The following is a 22,604-nucleotide window of genomic DNA, read 5'->3' as shown; positions in this document are numbered from 1 at the left end:
TATTGTTTAAAGAGTTCAGAGTTTCGGTTTTGCAGGATGACAAGAACTCTGGAGCTGGATGATGGTTGCTGCTGCTGCTGGGGCTGCTAAGTCACTTCAGTCGTGTCCGACTCTGTGCGACCCCATGGACGGCAGCCCACCAGACTCCCCCGTCCCTGGGATTCTCCAGGCAAGAACACTGGAGTGGGTTGCCATTTCCTTCTCCAATGCATGAAAGTGAAAAGTGAAAGTGAAGTCGCTCAGTCTTATGGCAGCAAAATAATGTGAAGGTATTTAATGCCACTGAACTCTATACTTAAGAATGGTTGGGAGGGTTAAAAAAAACTTTATTTGGGCTTGCATTTTTGTATGTCTGTTTTTAAATTTTAATTTTTCTAGCAATTAATTTTTATCATTGCTGCTGCTGCTGCTAAGTTGCTTCAGTCATGTCCGACTCTGTGCGACCCCAGAGATGGCAGCCCACCAGGCTCTGCCATCCCTGGGATTCTGTTTTATAAAAATACAGGTTTATGGGTAACTGGGGGGAGAAAACAAGTCTTTTTGCACCGATAGTGCGAGAAGAATTGAGGAGGGTTTGACCTTAGCTAAAAGGTAAATAGTTCCTTTGTAATAAGCAAAGGAAGGCAGAGTATAACAGCACAGTCAGGAGCATAGCAGAGGTACAGGTAGGTTGGAGGTCATGGCGGTGGTGGGAACCTAGAGATGTTTTCTTTTGCTTGCTTCATTTTCACAGTAAATTGGAAATGAAATCATCAGGTAAGTGAGAAGCTTTGGAAGTTTGAAGAGAGATCTTTGACATAGTCACACAGTGGGGAGGGGGAGCGATGGAACTGGATAAATGTAGCAGGAGAGCCAAGCATTAAGGGTTTACTTGACAATATTGATATTGAATTGTAGGTGGAGGTCAGTCAGTATGATTTCAGATTTTTCTCCACTCTATCCCATTTTGCTGCAGGTTTAGGATTAAAGTTTTCTCAGGTGAGTACAGGGAACAGAAAGAATTAGAGAAATAAAGGTGAATACCCAGGAAAGATTTTCATAACGGACGTAGAAGCTAAGCTGTTCATGAAAGGAAATGAGGATACAGGATAGTGTGAAGAACAGTGAAAAATATATTAGGACAGTGGATTCTGAGTCTTGGTGGACTTGATCAGTTTTGGAGCTGGGTATTAGAAGAAGTGAGCTAGAAAGGAAGGAGGTTGAGGTGGGAGAGTTGGTGATTAAAACTGAGATTATATTAATAGATTTCAGCACAATCTGGAATCAAGATTGCAGGGAGAAATATCTATAACCTCAGATACGCAGATGACACCACCCTTATTGCAGACAGCAAAAAAGAACTAAAGAGCGTCTTGGTGAAAGTGAAAGAGGAGAGTGAAAAAGTTGGCTTAAAACTCAACATTCAGAAAACTAAGAGCATGGCATCTGGTTCCATCACTTCATGGCAAAAAGATGGGAAAGCAATGGAAACAGTGACAGGCTTTATTTTCTTGGGCTCCAAAATCACTGCAGATGGTGACTGCAGCCATGAAATTAAGACACTTGCTCCTTGGAAGAGAAGTTATGACCAACCTAGATAGTATATTAAAAAGCAGAGACATTAATTTGCTATCAAAGGTCCGTCTAGTCAAAGCTATGGTTTTTCCAGTAGTCATGTATGGATATGAGAGCTGGACTATAAAGAAAGCTGAGCACTTAAGAATTGATGCTTTTGAACTGTGGTGTTGGAGAAGACTCTTGAGAGTTCCTTGGACTGCAAGGAGATCCAACCAGTCCATCCTAAAGGAGATCAATCCTGGGTGTTCATTACAAGGACTGATGCTGAAGCTGAAACTCCAATACTTTGGCCACCTGAAGCAAAGGGCTGACTCATTTGAAAAGACCCTGATGCTGGGAAAGATTGAAGGCGGGAAGAGAAGGCGGGAGGATGAGATGGTTAGATGGGATCGTCGACTCAACGGACATGAGTTTGAGTAAACTCCAGGAGGCCTAGTGTGCTGCAGTTCATGGGGTCGCCAAGAGTCGGACACGACTGAGCGACAGAACTGAACTGAACTACAGTTACTGGAAATAAGAACAAAAGTTATGAGCAGGGAAACGAAAAGCTGAGGCAAGGGTGGTCCCTAGTGGAGAGAACCATGAGAAGTTAGGGCATTGGAGGTATAATCTAAAATAACTGAAATGATCAAGAATTATGATAATGGCAATTAATGACAATGAACCAGAAACACAGCGATCTGTAGGTTACCGAAGCGAGTTGACTGCTCTAGTCTCCTGTTAGGAGGTATATTTAAAGTTTTTATGTTTAAAGCTCTGGTTATTTGAGGAAGTACAGCTGCTTTAAAGGCCTGGGAGAGTGAAAAGCCACAGAACCGGAGCTGTGCGCGAGCTTTTGTCGGGACTCCTCCGCCGAGACTGCGCAGTGAGAGCGGAGGCGGGGCCAATCGTGGGCTCGCGGACGAGGGCGGGGCCTTGGGGGCGGAGTCTGAGCTCCGGGTTGGGCTGCGGCTGCGGCTGCTGCACTTCCAGCTTCTGAGGCCAGGAGGCCGAGGCCTGGGCCCAGCCCGGAGCCGCCGCTCGTCGGAGCCTCCTGGAGCCCCCGCGCAGGCTCAGCCTGGGGGCGGGCTCAGGCCCGGCCCGCCGCGGAACCCAGGACAGAGGCTGCATGCCCGAGGACCAGGCCGGCGCAGCCATGGTGAGAGAGCGAGGCCTGCCTGAGCCGCGGCCGCCCGCCACCCTGGCCCCCGCGGGCCTGCCCTCCCCAACTCTGATGCCCCGTGCTCCTGCCTTTACCTCCCTTCCTTGTTACCTACCCCTGACTGATCCGCTCCTTCTTCCCCTTGTGCCCCGGCCACCTGCTGGGGTAACACCCCCCCCCCGACACCCCCTGCATCTCTCTCCACTCGGTGACATCCCCCCTTTTTTAAGTCACCCCCCAGTGACAGCCTCTTTCGCGTTCCCCTTTGCCTCCCCCTCCTCGTCCTTTAATCCGACCTTCCTTTTCTCCTCTATGGTTTTGCCTTGTTCTCTCTTTTGGGATCTCTACACCTTCCTTCGGTTTCCTCCCTCCTTTTTGCTCCTGCTCTTTGCCCCCTTTCATCATTTTATCTCCTCTCCGTATCCTTTATCCCCTTCGTCCTCCACCATCCACATTTCCTCTCCCCCTTATTGGATGTCCTCTCTTCCGCGCTCTCACAGCTGTCCCCATTTCCTTCTACGAGATTCAAGGGTCTAAGCAGGAACAATTTGAGGGCGGTTGCTTCCCAGGAGCTGTTGGGCGGGCAGATAGGGAGTCGGAGGCTTTCTTCCTTTTCTTTTTTGTCTAGGGAAGGGAGTAGATTGGAGAGAGCTTGCAAGCCTGATTACCTAATGTCTTTGCAAAAACTGAGTGATAGTGTGTTTTGGAGCGGCGGAGTGAGACGTGGGGTGCGGGCCGGCATGCATACTATGGCCTTATGAGATATCTAGCTTTTTGATAGAAGAAACTTAAAATGTTTTAAATTGAATATTTATTTTGAGCATCTTTTATTGTGGAAGTATAGTTTGGGAAATTAAAAAATATTTATTTACAGGCTTTTTTGTTACTCAGAACAAATGGTTTGTTTTTGTTTGGAGACTGAGACCAGGGCATCTGGAGATGGAAAATCAGCTTGGCAGTCAGTTTGTGACAGTCTCCTTGGTACCTCTATTATCTTCATTTGTTTTACCCTCTCTGCTTTTAGCTGGGAGAGCCTTATATTTGCAGATTTTCTCTCTCTGTCCTGTTTGAAGCTTCAGTGGGTCTTTCATTGAGTCAGTTCATTTGATTAATCCGTTGCTCCAGCATATAGAGCAATCTAAATTTCGGTCTCTGGGAGGAATAAGACATTCTAGTCAAAACAAAGTCCTGGTAATTATGTTCTCCTAGGAGGATAGTCACTTTCTGTTTTTTTCCCTGTTTTTTGAAGAGTGGTTCAAAGTTACTTAATTTGTAAACTTTCTCTAACTCACTGACTCTGCATTTTTAGGTGGTCATTCTCCAGTGTCTGCCTGCACAACAACCCATCACACAGCTATTGTATGTTAATCTGTTTCTTCCCCTGTAATGTGAGTTCCACACAGTTATTATGCCTTCCTCCAGTTATTCCCAGTGCCCAGGCCAAGTAGGTACTTGAAATGATTTAACTTGATGGTCTCATTTTTCCTATCTGACAAATGTGATCTTGAACTGAAATTTGAGAAAACTAGTGGGCTACTCAGAAAGAGTGAGTTTGAGATTCTTATTTTTGGTGCAGAAAGGAAATTTATTAAGATGTGACCTTTTCAGAATAAAGAGCTGTCCCAACAAGTACACCAAGTGGCTAGATTTTTGACAGTGTTAGCCTTCCCACAGAGAGTGAATGTATGAGTACAGAGGGAGAAGTTATAAACTCCTTTTTGGGGGTTTAGGATCCAAGTGTTCCATTTGATCTGGGCTTGAAAAGTGAATAGGGTTTATATAGATCATTTTGGGTAGGGGAAGAATGTTGTGAATGTGAATAGAAAGTAATGAGGATGTATTGTAGGTAGTAGGATTACTTTTATGTGGCATGAAGAATGCAGGAATGAGGATGTGTAGTAGGAAATGAGACTAGAATTAGACATATTAGACATGGTTATGGTTTAGACTGTTTCCAACTAACTGAATTTTTCCTTGTTAAAATACATACACACAGAGTAAAAGTATATGTATGGGAGAGTTGAAGAGAAGGCAAAATTTTAGCTCATTATGAGCTAAAAATTATTTGTAGAGGCTACTTAAAAAAAATTTCCTTGTGTAATAGGTGTAATAGGCACTCAATAAATAGAACCAAATATTATGATAAAGCTTTGTGTTTTATATTTTTCAAAATTTTCATTGTTAGGTTATATTTTGAATAGTTGATGTGTCTAAGACAGGGGTTCTCAAATTCTGTCATGAATCAGAATTACCTGGAGGGCTTGTGGTCTGCCACTTCTAGAGTTTGATTTATTAGGTCTGGAGTAGGACCTGAGAGTTTGCATTTCTAACAAGTACCACGTCATGCCGGTGTTCCTGAACTATAAGCCACATTTTTGAGAATCACTGGTTTAAGATGTAGTCCTTTTTATTCATCTAACAGTTTTTGGACTGCCATTGACTGGTGACATTGAGGATATTGCAAGTAATAAAACGGATGTGGTCTCCGCTTTTTTGTATGTTTTGTCTGTGGACAGTATAGCATCAAGCAAAAAGAGTAATTATAAATCTGAAGAGTGCTGAAAAAGGAAAAGTGGCAGGATCATGATATGGGAAAGTTAGGGATGGCTTCCCAGAGGGTCTTACTTTTAGGAGAAGCCTAAGGGACTAAATGACAGGAGTTGAGTTGTGTTGTAGAAAACCTGTTAGAAGGAATAGCGTTTGTGAATGACCTAGTACTGTCTCTTGTCTGTTTAACTGCATATCTTGGAGTTCTCAGCTCAAGAAAGTCCGGGAAACCCCAACTCCCTTGCCTACTCATCAAAACAAAACAAAAACACTGTGAAGTCACACACTTCCGTCATGTCAGTCTCTTTGATAGAATATACATCAATTGTAATTTTATATTTTTTGCTATGATTTTTCAGTTAATGTCTGTCTCTGCCTTCAGACTATAAAAATCATTGATACAGAAGTGACTTGACTAGCTTCTAAGGGCCAGGTGATGTTCTAGGCATTGTGGTTAAAGTGGTTAAAAAAAAGAAAAGACAATAAACAAATATATTATGAGAATAGTTGTAAATGCTAAGAAGAAATAAAATCAGGGTAAGGTATAAAATTAAATATATTTGTGTGTGGAACTATTTCAAATGATATGGTTAGGCAGCAGCATTAATAGCTGCTATTTACTGAACATGGCTGTGTATAAGACCTGTTTTGTGTCTCATATTGTGTCTTTAACACCTAAATAGTGCCTGATGCATAACATGTGCTTAATAAATATTTGTTGAATGGATGGCTGACTTTGGGAAGGATCAGAAAGTCAGGTAGACTTTGTTGAGAAAGACCATTTCAGTTAGAGTTTTACCTTTTGAGGGTTCATTGGATAAGAGTTTGAGAAGGAGAGCTATTCTTAGCAAAGGGACTGATTTGAGCATAGAAGCTGAAACCGAAGGAGGCATGATGTATGTGGGGAAATGCCTGCCGACGGGTTTGTTCCCTGGTCCTGGAAGATCCCACATGCCACAGAGCACCTAAGCCCGTGCACCACAACTGTTAAGACTGTGCTCTAAATCCCGGAAGCTGGAACACCGAAGCCCACAAGCCCTAGAGCCTGTGCTCTGCACAAGAGAAGCCACAGCAATGAGAAGCCTATGCACTGGCAGCTAGAGAGTAGCCCCTGCTTGCTGCAACTAGAGAAAAATAAAAGCCCTTGTGGCAACAAAGACCCACATATTCAAAAATAAAAATTAATTTAAAAAATACATAAGAACTGACTTTTAACCTTAAATTAGGAATTCTTGCTTTTTTGTACTTTAAAAATCAGTAGGTCTTTTTTTTAAATTACTTTTTATTTGACTATAGTTGATTTACAATATTGTGTTAGTTTCTGCTGTACAGCAAAGTTAAATCAGTTATAGATAAATTTTTTTTTTTTGATTCCTTACCCATATAGTTCCCTGTGCTATACAGTAGGTCCTTATTATAGTAGTGTGTATATGTCCATCCTAATTTCCCAATTTACCCCTCCCCCTTTCCCTGATGGTAACCATCAGATTGTTTTCAGTATCTGTGACTCTATTTCTGTTTTATAAAGAAGTTATATATACACCATTTTTTAAGATTACTTGAGCGCTATTATATGAAATTTGTCTTTCTCTGACTTATTTCAATCAGTATGACAATCTCCAGGTCCAGCCATGTTGCTGCAAATGGCATTATTTAGTTATTTTTTTATGGTTGAGTAATATTGCTTTGTATCTGTATAATACATATTGTATGTGTATTGTACATATAAAGATATAAAAATGTCTTCTTTGTCTGTCCATGGACACTTAGGTTGCTTCCATGTTCTGGCTATTGCAAACAGCGCTGCAGTGAACACTGCGGTGCATGTACCTTTTTAAATTATAGTTTTCTCCAGATATATGCCAAAGAGTGAGATTGTTGGATTATATGGCAGCACTATTTTTAGTTTTTTAAGGAACCTCCAGTCTGTTTTCTATGACTGCACCAATTCATTCCCACCAACAGTGTAGGAGGGTTTTTCTTTTCTCCACACCCTTTCTGCCATTTATTGTTTGTAGATTTTTTGATGATGGCTAGTCTGACTGGTGTGAGATGATACCTCATTGTGGTTTTGATTTGCATTTCTCTAATAATTAGTGATGTTGAACATCTTTTCATGTGCTTTTTGGCCATCTGTGTGTCTTGTTTGGAATGTATGTTTAGATCTTCCATCTGTCTTTTGATTAGGTTGTTTGATTTTTTTTTTTTTTAATATTGAGCTGCATGAGCTCTTTGTATATTTTGGAGGTTAATCCTTTGTCAGTTATTTTGTTTTGCTTTTGGTTTCCTTCGTTGTGCAAAAGCTTTTAAGTTTAATTAGGTCCTATTTGCTCATTTTTGTTGTGATTTTCATTACTCTGAGCGGTAGATAAGTAAAAATTAGTAGGTTTTTCTAATTTTTCTATTTTTTTTTTCTCAATGACAAAATAAAAAGAATGCTTCCAGGCTGCTGCTTACAAGCTTGTCTCCACAAATAAAGCATTGGAAGTACGGGTGTTGCAGTAGTGCTTAGTCACTTGGTTGTGTCCAACTCTTCGCAACCCCATGGACTGTAGCCCTCCAGGCTCCTCTATCCATGAGATTCTCCAGGCAAGAATACTAGGATAGGTTGCCAATTCCTTCTCCAGGGGATCTTCCTGACCCAGGGATCGAACCCGGGTCTCCCGCATTGTAGACGGATTCTTTACCATTGGAGCCACCAGGAAGTATGGTTAGTTTACTCCTAATATTGAAAATCCAAATTGGATAGAATTATCATCACATTTCTTTTTTCAATACTTAAAAATACTGAGATATCTTGATGTACCATTTAAGAGTCCTGATAAGATAAATGCACTCATTTACTCCTATTTTGTCATTGCAACTTATGTTTCCTGTCTTTCTTTCACCAACAGTTCATTATAAGAATAAAAATAATTTAAAATTACTGTTGTTCAGTGTGTAACAATTGAGTGTCTGTAATATGATGAGCCAGTTTCCTAATTTCCACTAATTCACACATGTTCAGTAGATCAATTTTTGGATACTCTCAAACTATTCTGTTTTCAAAGGAGAATATTTTAAGTAATTTTTTCATTATATGGTAAAAAAGAAATACACAAATCAGTGTCTATTTGTGTATAACTGAGTCACCTTGCTGTACAGCAGAGATTGGTACAACGCTGTAAATCAACTATACTTCAATTAAATAAAACTTAAAAAAATACAAAGCAAAATATCAATGTTGAATTTAATGATTGAGTCATCCTTGAATTAGGAAATTTTGGCAGGAACACTACTTTTTTCATAGGTTCTGAAACTAACCCTTAAAACACACAACCAATAAGTAGCAGAAATAGTCATTATTTGTGGAGGAATAAAAGATATTTTTAATGCTAGTAATTAATAGAGGAAAATGTTAAGACAAAGTTCTTGAATGCTGGGACATTTATTTAGAGAGCATGATCTCACACATTTAGTGAGCACACAGTATCAGATGATGTATTAATTAATCTTCACAGTTCCGTGCGGTTGATGATGTTTTCTCATGGCACAGTTGAGAAAACTGAGACTTAGAGAAATCAGGCAATTATGGTCATGTACTGAATAAGTGACTGAACAGGATTCAAGCACAGGTTTGTCTGACCCCTAAGTCTGTGCTATTTCAAACACCTTCCCTGGACTCTGAGATTTTCAGAATCTAAACTGAATTCAGGCATTTAAAACATTTGTACTATTGTTTCCATTTTAAAAGTAATTTAATATTGAGAGAAAATTGGTCAAAGAGTGTGTATGATTTTATGGTTCTTGATCTGTCTTGCCAAATCACCTTCTGCAGAGCATTTGTAGAGTGTCAGATGTTGGTGGCATTCTGTCTTTAGCATTTAGATACCTTTTTCATGTTGAAAAGCTTGAGACACATGACCAGAATATACTTTTAGAACACAATAATAAGGGAAAAGCCCCAAAGGCTGGTGGAAATTATAATTCTAATAGCATCTGTTGGGCATTGAAAGCGTACATTTCAAGATATTATTGTGTACAGAGCATACTTGGTATGCATGTAAATTTGTGGATTCTTCATTCCACAAAAGAAACCTACAGCTTAGGGCCCACTAGTTTACAGTGGTCTTATAGGGCTGCTGCAGCCACACAGATTGTACTGCACAACACGGGTAGCAACTGTACCTGTAGCCAGCAGTGGGTCTACAAATATCTGTATCCTGTGTACTTGGCAACATAAATCAAATCACATAGTGGGAGTCCAGCAAATAGTTCTGTGCAGTATACGAGGATTCTTAAGCTCTAATTCTTTAATGAGCTAATCATTTTATGAGAAAAAGTCCTTGCATTTTATGTTCAGTTATACTGAACACACATACTGTTTATCATGCCTCTAGTTTTGCTTAGACTCTTCCCTTTAGCCTGGAATGCTGTCTGCTTGAGTATTGAACTTTCAAGTTCCTTTTAAGCCCTACCTCCTTTGTGAAGCCTGCATTTACCCTCAGGTAGGCATGGGCTCCTCCTTTTCTTATGCCTCCCTTGTACATTATATGTGCTTTGGGTACGGGAATTACTGTATGGTGTTAGTATTTTTAATGAGGCTGGCTGTCTCTTCAGATTATGAGCTGTCTGTGGGTAAGTACAGTGTTATGTTTTTTCAGCTTCATGTCTTAAACAGTTGGCATAATGTGTGTACTTTGTAGAGAATTGCATAAGGTGAATGTTTACTGAGATGTGAGTCATGAAAAAGGGAGAAATAGATGAACACTTCATACAGGTCCTCTGAGGGGAGAAAAAGAGTTTTGATGGGTAAGAAATTTTGGATCAGGTAGTTTCTCTTGTTAGCATAAGTAGTAGTTTTGACACGGGATAAACATTTCTTTCGAGAGTGTTCATCAGGAAGAGCTGGGGAAGGAGCCAGATGATTTTGAGATGAATTGCAAAGCCCTATCCCTTTGTATAAACATTTACAAATTATTTGTCTATAATTTGTGGAAGTATCCTTCCAAAGAATAGAATATTTAAATACAGATAGTAAAGAATCAGTTACTTGTAAATGTAGAGGGGTGGTTAAATTATTTAAACATTTTGTTAACTCTATATAAAGATCTTTCTTCTTTTTTCCTATCTCCAGTTCTCCCTTGTATGAACACTTTGCTTAGCTCTCAAAAGCATCTTAATGCATGTTCAATGTCATAGTCTCCTTTTCTAAGGGCATTTAAAAAAAAGTTTCAGTGCTCTTGGTTATGTAATATCAGTTATTTTCTTTCCATAGGCCTTGTAACCTTTGGCAAGTCGTTTCACCTCACTGTGCCTCCCATTTTAAATCTAAAGTGAAAAGGTTGTATTAAATCCTCTCTCTGTGACCTTTCACACCTGTTAAAAACTGTAGTAAGGTTGTAGCATGTTAAAGGTAAATATTTTAGTAAAGTCGGTACATTCTATTACCTGTAGTGGCAGACTGCTTTAATAGGTTTTAATTTCGGGTGAACCTGAACTCTTACCTCCATTAATATACTATCCAACTTTTCACAGAGAAAACCCTTCTTTCAATTATGTTAATATTTCCATAGTATGTTAGTATTTTAAAGGCATTTTCATACACATCCCATTTATTCCTCAGTGCCATTTTGTGAGGTAGTCAAGATAGAGGTTTAGCAGATAAGAAAACTGAGAAGTTAATTTCTTTACCTAAGGTCACACAGCTACTAAATAGCAGAGCTGGGACTGACTGCAAGCCCAGGGCTCTTTCCATTATTAACCCAGCTTCTCTGTTTACCATATTATATTTCAAAACTAATGCTAGTAGTTAAGAGGAAAATAATGCTAAAGTATCTCTTTGAGTTCGTGATTGCTATGATCTGCTCGTCTGCTAAATGACTGCTGACCTGAATTTTTGTATTGTTTCATGGAATAGCTTTATTACATGAGCTAAGATGGAAGGGAAGCGGATTTATTTACCTTTGCAAGCCTTGATCTTTTGTAGATAGAAATCTAGCTTCTTGCCCTTTAACACAGAGCCCTTTGCCACACTGGCCAAGCCTTGAAGTGATACATGTAAGAAGGTTCAGTTCAGTTCAGTTCAGTGCAGTTCAGTCGCTCAGTCGTGTCCGACTCTTTGTGACCCCATGAACCGCAGCGCGCCAGGCCTCCCTGTTCATCACCAACTCCTGGAGTTTACCCAAACTCGTGTCCATTGAGTCAGTGATGCCATCCAACCATCCCATACCGTCATCCCCTTCTCCTCCTGCCCTCAATCTTTCCCAGGATCAGGGTCTTTTCAAATGAGTCAGCTCTTCGCATCAGGTAGTCCTTCCAGTGAACACCCAGGACTTATCTCCTTTAGGATGGACTGGCTGGATCTCCTTGCAGTCCAAGGGACTCTCAAGAGTCTTCTCCAACACCACAGTTCAAAAGCATCAATTCTTCGGCGCTCAGTTTTCTTTATAGTCCAACTCTCACATTCATACATGACCACTGGAAAAAGTATAGCCTTGACTAGACGGACCTTTGTTAACAAAGTAATGTCTCTGCTTTTTGATTTAGGTTGGTCATACCTGCAACTTTATTTGGTGTCTAGGGATCTCTGAAGAGTAGTTGGTGGTTTTTGCTTGTTTTTTTTTTTTTTTTTTTCTGGCCATACTGCATGGCATGTGACCAGGAATCGAACCCATGTCCCCTGCAGTGGAAGCGGGGAGTCCTAACCATTGGACTGCCAGGGAATTCCCTAGTATTTAAAAAATAATAATAATAACTCCCCTCAGTCCATGCCAAATAATTGAAAATATCTGTACCCTTGAGTACAATATACCTGTGGCTTTACTACTACCACAAGGGGGAAAAAACTCCATAAACTAAAAAGAAATATACCACGGAGTACTACTAAAACGAGGAGTCAAAGATTGTTTCAATATCTTGAAGTGTCTTATATCGATGAAGTCAAATGACACTGTCTGCTTTTCAATCCCATTGTTTAATTTTATTGCTAGACTTGGGACTTAATATTTCTCTCTGAACATATGGTCTCTTTCTCTAGGGGCAAATAAATACTTTAAACACACCTAACAAATTTGTGTTGACTATTCATTTACTCATTCAATAAACATTTAGTGCCTATCTGTTAGACATTCTTGTTGGCTCTGGGAACAGAGCAGTGAACAAAGCATAGTGTTTGTTTTATGGAGTTTACATTGTATGGTAATAGCTAACGATTATTGAGCATTCATGGCTCCCTGGTGGCTCAGATGGTGAAGAATCTGCCTGCAGTGTGGGAGACCTAGGTTCTATCCCTGGGTCAAGAAGATACCCTGGAGAAGGAAATGGCAGCCCACCAGTATTCTCTCCTGGAGCATTTCATGGACAGAGGAGCCTGGCGGGCTACATGGGATCACATAGAATTGGACGCGACTGATTGACTCACACACACACACACACCACACACACGGAGCATTTAATATATGCCAGAACTTGATGCTTTTGAACTGTGGTGTTGGAGAAGACTCTTGAGAGTCCCTTCGACTGCAAGGAGATCCAACCAGTCCATCCTAAAGGAGATCAGTCCTGGGTGTTCATTGGAGGGACTGATGTTGAAGCTGAAACTCCAGTACTCTGGCCACTTGATGCAGAGAGCTGACTCTTTTCAAAAGACCCTGATGCTGGGAAAGATTGAGGGCAGGAGGAGAAGGGGATGACGGGGATGGGATGGTTGGATGGCATCACCGACACAATGGACATGGGTTTGGGTGGACTCTGGGAGTTGGTGATGGTCAGGGAGGCCTGGCGTGCTGTGGTTCATGGGGTTGCAAAGAATCGGGCACAACTGAGCAACTGAACTGAACTGAGTCACTGTTCTACGTGTCTTACACCTAAAATTTATTTATGGCAACAATCCTGTGATGTAGGTACTGTTATGGTGTGTTTTTATAGATCAGGAAACTGAGGTACAGAAAGATTAAGTACTCATGCCTAAACTTACATCATTTTGTAAGTGACAGAGCTGGCATTTTAATCCAGGCAGTCTGACTTCCAAACCCACACTTTGCACCACAGTATTTATTACATAGTCCCCCAGAGAGACGTCCGTAAAAAATTTATTTCTAATACTGAAATTGTCAAGTTTGTGATCTTTGTAGTCACCTGGTTGTTGGTCCAGTCTTTAGGAAAAAGTCATCCGGGGATATAGAAAAAACCAGTATCAGAGCCTTTTTGCCTTCTATTGGAGGATCTGTCAGTCCTAGGAACTTTTCAGGTAGGAGGTACGATCTTGAACCTGATTCATGAATCATAACCAAGACAACTACATAAAGCCAGGGCCCTAACAGCTAACATCACGCCATTGGTGAAAACATAGACTAAAAATATCTGCCTCACGGTGGAGGGAAACAAAGGAGCTTACTCGTCTTGACATGGTCTCTGGATGGGAATAGTCTCTCTCGAGAATTTACAGTCATGAACTTTCTGCCTTATGTGCCTGAAACTTGAACTTACATAACTTGTGCAAGATCATGGCTATTAAGTAGGAAGGGAACATTTACTGAGTAATTACTCTGCCAGGCATTGTGCTGGGGGCTTTAAAAACAGTTTCTCACTTCATCCTGACAATAGCACCAGGAGATAAGTACTAATATTATCCCCATTCTACAAAGGATAGGACAGAGGATCAGAAAAGCTAAATAATTTGCAGTGTAACACCACTGAATTCAAATCAAGGTCGAGTATCCTTCCTATTAAGCACAGGGTCTTTGGAAACATCATTTCATTTTTGTGCCTCAGTTTCCTTAACTGTGAAATGAAATTTGTAATATTTTTCCTTTTACTTTATAAGGTTATTATGGGTATCAAATGATATAAAGGATGTGATTTTGATTTTTTTACTGTTAAATACTGTTCCTGGTATCATCCATGAAGTATTTTTTCCTTTTAATTAATTAATCAAAAGAGAGACCTCATTATTTAATAGTTTTGAAGTCCACAAGGTCTGTCTTGAGGAATTAAGGCAGTCTTACTATTTTTTGTATCAGATGTTTCCTGAAGTAGTTTCTTGAGAAATAAAATTAATTCTGAGATGTCATCTAGTAACTTACTAATTCATTCAACAAGTGAGTTATCTGATGCATTTTTTGGGACTTTAGGTCCTAAGTATAAAGGATGCTTGATTGATGAGGAGTTCATTTTTTATCACTCGAGCAACAGTGGAAGCCCCAGTCTCCTCCAGCAGTAGACTACAGTTGCAATATGTAGTCAATTCCCAGTGTGCCCCACCTCCCCACTTGCTGGAAATGGGTAGACCACTGCTCAGAATGCTGAAATGCTTCTTGGCCCTGACCCTGGTGACATAGTAACAGAGTGAAGCTTTTACATATAGAAAACAAACCAACCAACAAATTATGTAACTAAGTCATGGGAAAGTGACTGAGTATGCCTCTAGCTGAATATTGCATAGATGACTGAATACATCAAGAATGGAGGCTATAAGAAAGAAAATTTAAAAATTAGGAAGATTAAAAGAAAGCCATAAGATTAGGAAGAGCTAATGAGTGTCAGCATATGATTCCTCAAAGACTCCTTAGGAAGAAGTCTGTTCTTCTGTATGATACTTGGAAGTGTTGCAAATCTACCTTTACATGTGTGCAAATGTAGCTTATTATAATTCCCGTACTTTGGAAGAGAGATTTGTAATCAGTGCTTCAGCATTGTTGTATTGAGATGGTGGTATTTTTTTTTTTATTGTTACTAGTTTTGTGTCTTAATTGTAAATTATCATTGACTTAACCTAGTGTGTGGTTATATATATATATTTGTACTAAAAGAACTTTTGACATAAAAATTTGCAGATTTAGACTTTGACAGTGTTTTGTAACTTGAATAGGAAACATCCATTTTTCTTGGTGAAGGAAATGTTGGTAAAATTCCCTTGTAGTGATAATTGTTAATATGGTTTTGCATTGGGAACCAGGAGGGATGGATAGGCTATGAGGTTTTTTTTGCCCCACTTACATGGATCTTAGACAAAAAGCATTTGAGAACTACTAACTTTCCTTGAATTCATAGTCTTGAGAGGGAGATGGCCATCTAAACAAGTAAAAATTATACAGTGGATAATTGAAATAGAACTGTATAGAGAATGTCATGTGATTATATCAATTGTATTTTGGGATATGAGGAACAGCTTCATGGAGCAGTGCACATGTGTCCTGGCTCTTGTAGTGTCGGTAGGAATTTGATAGATGAGAGGAAGAGAAGGGTATTCTAAGGAGAGAGGACAGCATGTATTAAGAAAGGTGGGCGTGACCGACTACCACTGGTGACATTTCTTCTCTGAACCTCAGCTTCTTCAACAAAGATAATCTCTTTTCTCCTTACTTCATAGAATCATAATAATGATTGTTTTCAAAAGACTTAATATTTATTTATTTAAAATTATTTTTGATTGCACTGGGTCTTCGTTGTTGCACGCAGGCTTTGTCTAGTCTTGGTGAGCAGGGGTTACTCTCTAGTTGCAGCATGCGGGCTTTTCCCTGCAGTGGCTTCTCTTGTTGCAGAGCACGGGCTGTAGGTGCTCAGGGGCTCAGTAATTGTGGCTCACGGGCTCTAGAGCGCAAGCTTGGTAGTTGTGGCACATGGATTTAATTGCCCTGCAGCATGTGGGATCGTCCCAGAATAGGGATTGACTGGTGTCCTCTGCATTGCAAGGTAGATTCTTAACCACTGGACTACCACTGGACTACTGAAAAGACTTTATAAATCAAAGAGTTAGACAGCTGTTAAATGATGAAGGTGTGGACCTACAACTTGGCTCTTGTAGCACGAGCTGTTAGTCTCATTATTACTTTTTTTTCCTTTCCTTGTTTGAAAGCCTTCTGTGGCTCCAGGGAGGCCTGGCGTGCTGTGGCTCATGTGGTCGCAAAGAGTCAGACATGACTGAGCGACTGGACTGAACTGAACTGTGTCTCCCCTAGGTAGTGTCATCTCAAGACCTCTCCTAACCTCCTTTCAGTCCAGTTGTTCTTTATTTTTGTTGTTCTTTTCTTTTGTTGTTCCTTCAAGGTTCTGCTTTGTGGCATCTAAAGACAGGAGCAGAAGAGAAGATTCATGTTTGTATAACTAGCTTTAATAGCAGGAAAAATTCTTTAATTGTTTATGTATAACTATTTAAGCTATGATCCATGTTGTTTAGCCTCAAAACAGTGTCATAATCTATGGAATATAATCCTTCAGCCAAAAAGTCATTTAGTAAAACTCAGAGTCTTTATTTGCAAAATTTTTGGACACCTGAATAGAACAGAGTTAACAGATATATTTCTTAAAATTCCTTTTTTATGTCCTATTTACTTTCCTTTATATACATCATAACCGTCCCCCTGCCTTTCCCCTGAAACCTTTCTCAAGATGCCCTTCCCAACCCAGTCCATCACTGTTAGATGGTAAAACCTCAGAAATGTAAGGCTTCATAGGGAAAGAGTGTAGGAGCAGTGGTGAGAAGTTATATTATGACCAATTTAGGAAAAATAAAAAGGTGTGTGTACATGTGTATGGGTTTCCCTGGTAGCTCAGCTGGTAAAGAATCTGCCTGCAATGCAGGAGGCCCCAGTTTGATTCCAGGGTCCAGAAGATCCCTTGGAGGAGGATAGGTTACCTACTGCGGTATTCTTGGGCTTCCCTGGTGGCTCAGTTGGTAAAGAAACCACCTGCAGTTCGGGAGACCTGGGTTTGATCCCTGGATTGGGAAGATCCCCGGAGGAGGCCATGGCAACCCACTCTAGTATTCTTGCCTGGAGAATCCCCTATGGACAGAGGAGCCTGGTGGGCTGCAGTCCACGGGGTCTCAAAGAGTCAGACATGACTGAGCAACTAAGCACAGCACAGCATGTATATTTTCATTCATAATTAATATAATTTTAATTATATGTATAATTAAATATAAAAGGTCTATTATAGAGTCTAATATAAAAGGTCTGTTTTTACTAGTTTGAATACATATATTGAAAAGTATGACTATCATTGATAAAATAGACCCTGATTTTTGGTTATTTTGAATATTTGAAAAGCACAAATGTGAACACAGCTCTTTTTTTCAACATTTTCACAAGCTTTTGCTTTTTTTTTCCTTTTATTTTTAATAACTAATACTTTTAAGGACTTCCCTCATGGTCCAGTGACTAAGACTCTGTGCTCCCAAAGCAGGGGACCAGGTTCAATCCCTGGTCAGGGAACTAGATCCCACATGCTGCAACTAAAACCCAGTCCAGTCAAATAAATAAATAAAAATAAATCTTATTTTTTAAAAAGTAATAATTTGATACATTTAGAAGACCATAGAAAACATTTATGTAAGCCATGAAACATAGTAAACGAACGTCTAAAAACCAGCATCCAACTTAAGAAATAGAGGATAACCACTGCCAGTTTTTCCTCTGTGTGCGCCATTCTTCTATCCTACTTCCACCCACCCTCACTATCCTTTTTAATTTTAAATCTTTCCCTTGCTCTTCTCTATAGGTTTACTATAACATATTGTTTAGTTTAGAAGTAGCTATATAATCTTCTGAAATTTGCTCAGTCATGTCTGACTCTTTGCGACCCTGTCGACTGTACAGTGCGTGGAATTCTCCAGGCCAGAATACTGGAGTGGGTAGCCGTTCCCTTCTCCAGGGGATCTCCCCAACCCAGGGATCAAACCCAGGTCTCCTGCATTGCAGGCGGATTCTTTACCAGCTGAGCCACAAGGGAATCCTACGCCTGTATAGATGTTCAGTTGAAAGCTTGCTGCATATACAGTTTTTGTTTAGCTTAAATTCACTTTGTTCTTAGCATTTTACTGTCTTTAACCAACAAGGATCTACTGTACGGCACATGAAACTCTGGGTTATGTGCCAGCCTGGATAGGAAGGGGGTTGGAGGGAGAATGGATACATGTATATGTATGGCTGAGTCCCTTAGCTCTTCACTTGAAACTACCACGGTATTATTAATTGGCTATATCCAAATACAAAGTAAAAAGTTTAAAGTTTGAAAAAAAAAGACAACAGAAAAACTTAGCCCAAGCAAACTCAAAGGTGTTTGATTATAGCTCAAGAAAACTTGAATTCTGAACAAAAATTATTACTCTACTGCTGGAAAAATTCATTTAAGAATTCACATAACACATATCTAAGAAGTAAAATTTTTTTCCAGAAATGAAGTTTAGAGACAAAAAATAAAAATAGTTTTGACATTGTATCCTTCTCACACACATATGTACATAACTGAAATTGAATAACTTTTCATTGTTTCATCATTTCAGAATAAAATGTGAAAAAGATACTTTAAAGACTGGGTTCTAAAAAAGAGTTATTCATAAACATATTATTATGTAATTATCTATATGGTTGATATACTATAATTTGCTTGCCATTTCCCCCCTATTTTAGAATTTGTATATGTATTTTAGGGGGGAGGTTAGAAAAACTGAATAAGTCTCTCTGTGTAAATTCCTTTGTTAATATCTCTGGTTTCCCCCCCACCTTTTTAAAAAATTTTTTCTTTTTTGTTTCTGGTGAATTCTTAGATGAGGTCCTGGATCCAGGGACTGGATGTTTTTTAAGATTGTAATTAAGTCTTTTATATCCAGAGAAATTGTGACAGTTTATACTTTGAGCAGCAGTATTTGGGAGGACCAATCTGGGTATACTTGATTTGAATAATTCACAATGTCAGGATTTTATCCAGTTCCAGAAAACACCATGTTAACAAAAAAAATTAAAGAGCTGTGCTGTTCTTTCAGACTGGTGTTATTTTTCCTGTTTTCCATAGGATATTTTTTCAGCCAGTGTTGAGGGACCACGTCATTCTGCCTGCTGTACATGTGATAGTTAATTACAGGGCTTAGTTATCCTGTCTGATCACTCCTCTGAGAATTTATCTCTTCTGTGACTCAGCTTTCACCAATAGGCGGTGATATTTAAATCTGTATATTCAGCTCACTTCTTTCACAGAAGCATTTTTAGTTCCTTTTCTGTACTTGCCTGAGCAGACAGACTTTCCACAGCCGTAACAAATTCCCTTGAGGAAATAAGCCTTTGCCTTGTCTTCTTTTCAGTCTTGTTAGTGAGATCATGGGAGTATTAATTCCTATTTCATTTTTTATTTTTTAACTTTTTTTGGACAATTTCAGACTTACAGAAAGTTGCAGAAATAACATGAATTCTCATACAGACGTTCACCCAAATCCTCCAGATGTTAGCATTTTATCTTGTGTGCATATCTGTGCTATTTTTACACAGACACCACACACACACACACACACACACACACACACACACACACACACACACTTGGTTAACAACTACTTTAAATCTTGGAGTTTTTTTTTTTTTTTTAAAAAAAACCTCAGATTCTCTGTCTTCCACCCTTTTCCCTCCTTCATCTGACAGCACTCTATGGAAAAGGAAAAATTAGAATTAAATATGTTGGTTCAAGGCCTAATTCTGCTACATTTTTAACCCGATGAACTTGGATGCATTGTTCTTTCTGATCTCCAGTATCCTCATATACAAAATAGCGTCTATTACACCAGCTCCACAAGTCTGCTGTGAGGGCCAAATATATGTCAAAAGGATTCTGTAGGAATGCTGGTCAATCCAGAGAACACTCAAGTATCTAGGAGAGTGCCAGGCATTATGCTGCTGCTGCTGCTGCTAAGTTGCTTCAGTTGTGTCCGACTGTGCGACCCCAAAGACGACAGCCCACCAGGCTCTGCCGTCCCTGGGATTCTCCAGGCAAGAACACTGGAGCGGGTTGCCGTTTCCTTTTCCAATGCAGCAAAGTGAAAGTGAAAGTGAAGTCGCTCAGGCATGTCCAACTCTTAGCAACCCCATGGACTGCAGCCTACCAGGCTCCTCTGTCCATGGGATTTTCCAGGCATTATGCTAGGCACTGGGAATTCAGAAATCAGCATTTGTTTCCTGTTTGGTCACTTGCATCTTGTCAGTTCTTCCTTCAAATTGTTTTTCACTTTGGATTCCCCCCCCCCGCCCATTTTCTTTGCTTTTGCCGTAATCCACAGCATTATCACCACTTGTCTGAGTCACTGTAACAATCAGCTGGTCCCCAAGTTGTTTTTTGGCATTTATGTCAGTGCCAAACTAATAGTTGTTCTGAGGTATGGTACAGTGTGGGGCTTCCCAGGTGGCTCAATGGTAAAGAAACCACCTGCCAGTGCTGGAGCTGCGGGAGACTCAGGTTTGATCACTGAGTGGGGAAGATCCCCTGGAGGAGGAAATGGGTACCCACTCTAGTCTTCTTGCGGGATAATCCCATGAACGAAAGAGCCTGGTGGGGTACCATCCATGAGGTCTCAAAGAGTCGGACAGACGATAGCAGCTGAGCACCTGGTGTGCGTGGGTGCATGCGTGCTGTCCCTTCAGTGGCATCAGACTCTTTGCGACCCTGTGGACAGTAGCCCACCAGGCTCCTCTGTCTGTTGGATTCTCCAGGCAAGAATACTAGAGAAGATTGTCATTTCCTTCTCCAGGGGATCTTCCTGACCCAGAGATCGAACCCGTGTCTCTCCCATGTTGTCGTGGAAAAGATATAGACTTCATAATAAGATCTAGGGTTACATCTTTGCCCCACTTCTTACAAATAGTGTGACTCTGGGCAAGTCTCTTTACCACTATTCCAATTTAAACTCTTTCTCTTTTAACAGGTAAATATCAGGGAGTGTGCTGGGTGCTAAGGATGTACAAAAAGGGTGAATATGTTCCTTGAACTTGAAGAGCATCCTGATCTAGTGGGGGAGACAGATACAGTCATAAATAACTATGGTGTAACAGAAATTATAAAATAAACTGGCTTTGGAGTCAGATATAAAGAGCAGCTTATGTAATGGTAAAAGCACAGCCTTAACTCTGGAATCAGATTGCCTGGGGTCCAGTCCTGGCTCTGGCACCTATTAGGTGTATCATCGTGGCAAATTAATAACTCCTTAAGTTTCAGTGTCTTCATCTTCATAGAATAGGGGATACTGGTACAGTTTTAATAAGGAAATGAAATTATATATGTAATGTACTTAGCATAGTTTATTGCCTATAGTACATAGCATATATGAACAAATAAAGCCCTATGGTTATGATATTATTATAGTATAGTGGTTTAAGAGCTTGAAAATATAGGTTTGGCCTCATTTTTTAGTTGGAGTTCCAGTTTATTAACATGCTGGCCGTGTGTGTGTATATCTATATGTTTTTTTTTTTCTTTAATCTAAACCTCAGTTTCCTCATTAAAATGTATATTGTAATGGTGCTTGATTCATAGGACCTAGAAATTCAAAGAGCTCATGTATCTAAAGAGCTGTGAACCAGAATCAGAGACAGTGTTTCATGAAAATGTGTGTGTGTGTGTGTGTGTGCGTGTGCGTGCGTGCACGCGTTCTGTCACTACAATGATCCTCTTGTAATTTTTATTCTTGCTCTGCCTTCTGCTGGCTCTTTTATCTTTCACAGTAAATTAATCTTTCTGAGCCTTAGTTTACCTATTTTGTTCAAAGCTGTTGTTTTGCGGATTGCAAATGTATATATAAAGTTGCTGGATTGTGCCTGTCACCACACAGCTGTCATTCAGTACATAGTAGCTAATAGATAATGGTGCAAATTAATCTCCCAGGTGCTGAGTCAAATTAATTCTGCCCTGGAAATTAGGAAGGGCATCATAGAACTAGTGAGGTTTGACTGATTGCTAAAGGATGTGTCAGATTTTGCCACAGAGAAAGACTCTTCTAAAAAACGTTTCAGAGATGTGAAAATGCTCGATACACTTCTTAGGAAGAGATGGTAAATAGTAGGTTGCATTAGGGAACATTCAGTTTAGTGTATCTAGTTAGTAACATGTTTAGAGGGAAAAGGAAACAGTAGAAAATGAGGCTGGAAAGGAAGGCTGGAGCCAGTTAGTAAAGATTTTTAATACCTTGCTATAATGTTTATATTTTATTCTCTAGATCTCTTTTCCAACTTCCTACAGCAGAGGAAACTTGATTTCCTGGGAGATAGAAAAGCGATTTACTTGAAACTAGAGTTACAGATAGTAATTTCTTGGTAATTTTGTGTTTTATCTTAAAATTCATGCAGTTTTTGCCTTTTACTTAATACATTTGTTTCAGCACAAAAATATTTTTATTTATTAGTTAATAACTTGGTTCTGTTTCCCCCAACCTCCCATACTCTTATCCCCTCAAATAATCTTTGAGTATGTTTGATGTTCTAAACACACTCACCCGGTTTCTTTCCCCTCCACCTGTGTTTACAGTGCTGTGCTTAATGCAAGGCCCCTCTGTCCAGAACCTAGTCCCCAGGGGGCCCCAGCTTTACCAAAAAACAAGGTAATATTTGGAAATACAGTTAAA

At 39.8% G+C, this 22,604-nt stretch overlaps 1 protein-coding gene across 2 annotated transcripts in view; it reads left to right on the top strand.

Moving 5' to 3' along the window:
* The first annotated feature begins 2,509 nt into the window (after window positions 1–2,509).
* The window catches only part of ZYG11B (zyg-11 family member B, cell cycle regulator), a 76,612-nt gene continuing 56,517 nt past the window's right edge, over window positions 2,510–22,604 (top strand). Inside the window, exon 1 of one of the 2 annotated variants that reach the window (XM_040231159.1) lies at window positions 2,510–2,695. In XM_040231159.1, coding sequence (XP_040087093.1) covers window positions 2,666–2,695 — 30 coding nt within the window. In that variant the 5' untranslated portion in view covers window positions 2,510–2,665. The remainder of the gene's footprint in view (window positions 2,696–22,604) is intronic. The other variant, XM_040231160.1, reaches the window with a different exon arrangement.

This window comes from Oryx dammah, unplaced genomic scaffold, assembly GCF_014754425.2.
Source record: "Oryx dammah isolate SB20612 unplaced genomic scaffold, SCBI_Odam_1.1 HiC_scaffold_28, whole genome shotgun sequence".
In the NCBI taxonomy this organism is placed as follows: domain Eukaryota; kingdom Metazoa; phylum Chordata; class Mammalia; order Artiodactyla; family Bovidae; genus Oryx; species Oryx dammah.
This window is presented reverse-complemented; position numbering and strand designations above follow the sequence as displayed.